The sequence below is a fragment of the Ipomoea nil genome, unplaced genomic scaffold (genome assembly GCF_001879475.1).
Source record: "Ipomoea nil cultivar Tokyo-kokei standard unplaced genomic scaffold, Asagao_1.1 scaffold1034, whole genome shotgun sequence".
Classification (NCBI taxonomy): Eukaryota; Viridiplantae; Streptophyta; class Magnoliopsida; order Solanales; family Convolvulaceae; genus Ipomoea; species Ipomoea nil.
Window position 1 is genome coordinate 2,605,985 of NW_017617462.1, and position 4,183 is coordinate 2,610,167.

Here is a 4,183-nt window from a genome sequence, read left to right on the forward strand (position 1 = left end):
CTATTATTATTATTATTATTATTATTATTATTATTATTATTATTTACAATAATTTAAATATCTAAAATCTAAATAAATTTAAAATTTTAATATAAAATATTAATATCGGGCACCTATTTTTTGCGCATCGCGCATAAAAAATACTAGTATATATATATATATATATATATATATATATATATATATATATATATATATATATATATATATATATATATATATATATATATATATATATATATATATATATATATATATATATAGAAGAAAGTTCAAATGCGGTGGGGTCTTCCCGTGCTGCGGTTCGACGGAATTTCAAAATACACCAACATGTAAGGGAAACACACCACAATGAAATGCAAAAAAACACCAAAAAATACACAACAGACCCAAAAAAATACACCACATAACTTATCACACCCCAATGGTGTATTTATGAACACTGTATGGTGGTTTTACTCACACCTAATAGTATGTTTCTGGTGATGCGTACATAATTTTTGTGTGTTTTTGTGGTGCATTTTCCTAACGTTGATGGTGTATATTTGTTGAACTATTGGTGACGTCGCACCGCCGCACCTGAACTCGCATATATATATATATATATATATATATATATATATATATATATATATATATATATATATATATATATATATATATATATATATATATATATATAGAAACAATGTATAATGGTGGTAGAGAAATTTCTTATATTTATAAGAGACTTTTAACTTGACGTCAGAAATTATAAATACGTAATTAAATGAATTTGGTAGATTCTTAGTCACCCAAGAAAACGAATCCTACCTCTCATAGGTGAGATTTACTTTCATTATAAACAAGTATATTAAGTAGATTTTGATGATACCAAATAATTTGATAAATTTATGTCCCCAATTATTGTTCATTTCTAGACTTAAGAAAATTTTAATGTAAATTCGAAAGATCAACTTTTAGAATGATAAAAATTTTGAAAAGTAAACCAAATTTGATAAGTAACCTTAGAATAGTTAAGTATTGGAATGCTGTAATAGTAACTTCCTAAATGCCATTCTTCAAAAAGTCAAGGATCCGTAAAGCTAAGGTTCGAGAAGATGAAGACGTGAAGATAGAAGACGTGCTGAGTGATGTGGGCCTCTTGAAGACTGTCACCTCCATCAGTCCCTACTCGAAGCTACTGACTTACGAGTTCTATTGTAATCTTAATGAGGAGATTGATAACTTGACAGGGACGCGGTGCATGTAAATCTTCATCCGGGGAAAATGGTATGTCTTTGGTCCAGATGTGATAAATGAATATTATGGTTTGAAGGGTGTTGATGAAGAAGAGATCACGGACTGGGATTTAGTGGTAAGGACCCTAACAGGTGGACAAACCTCTGCATGGCCTACGGGTGACATTGATACTCTGTCTAGCTCGAAACTCACCTCCAAATATGTCATTCTACACCGTATTGCTCTTCACAACTGGCTACCATCTGCTCACTTTCATACGGTTGGCAAGCAATTGGCAGCTCTCCTGTTTCGGATTGGAACTAAAATGTCGATTGACCTAGGGTCATGGATCTTTTATCATATCCTCACGTTGATTCATCCGCAAGAACAGAAGGTAAGGTTACCTTTTCCTAACCTTATATTTGGGGTTCTGACAACGCAGGGCCTTGTGCCAATGCCTAGTGAGGTTATCAGTCCGACTCTTCTGTATACTGTTGATCATCGCCTTCTGACTGGAAAGCATATTCGAGATGTTATGCCGGTGAATCCTCCTCCCTCTTCTGACACTGACAATGTGGATGCTGATTCTCCACATGCGAAGGATGTTCAACTCTCTCTTCGCCTGAAGGCCCGGGTATCTGAACTTGAGACTGTTCATCGAATTATTGCGAAGCAGCTGACTGCAGCCCGTACTGAATTGGCTACCGTCCTTCTCCGCTTGAGCTTGACTGAACCTGCTGCTGCTGATGCTGCTAAGTCCGACAGTGAGGACTCCTCCAATGCTTGAGTGCTCTTTGACTATTTTTTGCCAAAAAGGGGGAGTGTGGAACTCAGGGGGAGTGTTTTTGTAGGACTTTGTACCTTCTGGCCGTGTCTGGGCGTCTGATTGTGATGGCACCATCCGATTGAAGTCTGTTGCTTTGTTTCAGCATAATTTGTATGCTGTCTTTGTTCTCTTTGTTAAGAATTGTAATTCAGATCTTTGACTTTTATGCATTTGTTATCTTTGTCCTATCTAGGTTGTCTTCTTATCTTAGTCGAGTTGTTTTGCCAAATAATAGCCAAAGGGGGAGTTTGTTAGTGTTTTAATTGCTCAAAAAACCTCAACATATAATTGACAATATTATTATGGCAATCTAAGATAGGGTTAGCTTGGTGTCGGTTTTGTTTTATAAAAGACTGATTGATCAGATACAGCAGCAAACGTACTGACACTGAAGATTTGTTTTAGGAAGATGTTTCCTTTTTACTGAACACGGAATGAGAAGTCAGCTTTGGAAAGAATATCAGCAGATCTGTCTTGGAAAGGTATGGACGGAATGTTTAAGATTACATTCCTCTCATATCGTCCTACCATCTACAATCAGAGATACCTTTGGAAAGTGTTCTTGCTATGGAGGTATAAGTACCCTTATTCGGTCATGTATTAGGGTTACGCATTTACGAAGAAAGAAACACTCCGTCTTATACTAGGAGATTACATCTTTGATTATCATGGCTCTTCTCAAGACAATTTGTTCTTGGTGATTATGATGAAGAACTTGAGAAGAGATATCGTTGCTTAAACGAAAAGGACGCTAAGATCTCACAGTTGTGGGAACAACTTTGGACTACGTCACTGAAGTGGACTGCATCAGAGTTAGCTCTCCAAATGAAGGGATTTCATTGGACTTCTGGATGCACGGCTCTCCAACTTCAACAATCCACTAAATCTGTGTAGACTGGGTACGTACCTTGTGTGGGACACTTGGGTGAGATTATTGTTTCTCTACCTTTGTACATTGGATTATGATTTAGTGGATTGGACGCCTCTGTGATCGTCCCCCAGATGTAGATACACACTGTATCGAACTGGGTAAACATCTTGTGTGTTGTTTATTGTGTCTGTCTTAGTTTAATCTTTCTGCAAACAAATCGGCAATCTATCTAACTGACTGACATCATCGTTGTTTCTGTCAGTCTAATCCATCAGTCATTTAATCTTATTAATATCCTTAAATTGAGGAAATGCAAAATTACAAGCCTAATTGTACATGTTTCTAGTGTTAGTTTAATCTATTTGTGGGGTTTAAGTTCATGAAAATGTTACTTTAAATGCACATTCCCTTGTTTTCTCATTAAAATATGGTTTTACACTTGATTTGAATGTTTTACGATGCTTGTTAGTGTTTTGGAACCATTATAGGTCAAGTACAAAAGCAAGGGAAATTTTAGGACGAGTTTTTAGCCAAAACAAAGTAAAGGTGAAGCTAAGGAGGTGGCTAAAATGCTTCAAAGAGAACCAATGGGTGGTACGTTCAATAGATTTGATAACAGGAACCAAACAAGGGAAAAGTGGAGCAAAAGACCAAAGAGTTGTAATTCCCGCTGAATTCGGCGACAACTTAGTATTTTGATCATATCTCATGCTAGGAAAGTCTGATTTCGGTGATTCCTGCGCCATTGGAAAGAACACTCGAAGGGCTACAATATGGTATACAGCGTTAAACTTGACGCGTAGAAAATTTCCAGTGAAGTTTAATCAGTAAAAGTTCTCGCACAGATTGGCGACAGTTCGGTTTTTGGATCATATCTCAGCCTAGGAATGTCCAAATGAGGTGATTCTTGCGCCATTGTGTTGCAATTGTGATTATATTGTTTGATTCTTGTAATTAGTGGCCATAATTACTTGTTTCATTTGCTATATTTGTGTCACAACGAGAGGTGGGCATAATTTAGGGCACACACAATTGCACCTAACTGTTGCACCTTGGGAAAGGGTAATTTTGTTAGGGAGTTTAATTCTTGATTATTGCACATCGAGAGATGGTAGTAGATAGGAATTTGTTATGATGCATGATTCTATTTTATTATTGGGTGTTTATATCACGAGAGTGGATATTCACTAGTGTTAGGAACTACGAGAGTAGCTCTATACAACCTTGCATCCTCACACTTGTTAAACCCATATTTTAATATTGTT

At 36.1% G+C, this 4,183-nt stretch overlaps 1 protein-coding gene across 1 annotated transcript; it reads left to right on the forward strand.

Annotated features, from left to right (window-relative positions):
• Positions 1-1,051: 1,051 nt before the first annotated feature.
• On the forward strand, positions 1,052-2,008 carry LOC109180785. The gene is made up of 2 exons (XM_019330484.1): positions 1,052-1,202; positions 1,290-2,008. Exons 1-2 carry the CDS (start codon positions 1,052-1,054, stop codon positions 2,006-2,008), a joined length of 870 nt encoding a protein of 289 aa, XP_019186029.1.
• Positions 2,009-4,183: the final 2,175 nt, after the last annotated feature.

Bases quoted from the DNA above. Each gene is read 5' to 3' on its own strand.
- LOC109180785 (XM_019330484.1), top strand. From the start codon at position 1,052: ATGCCATTCTTCAAAAAGTCAAGGATCCGTAAAGCTAAGGTTCGAGAA. The intron at 1,203-1,289 runs GTAATCTTAATG...TCTTTGGTCCAG, and splicing joins ACTGACTTACGAGTTCTATT to ATGTGATAAATGAATATTAT.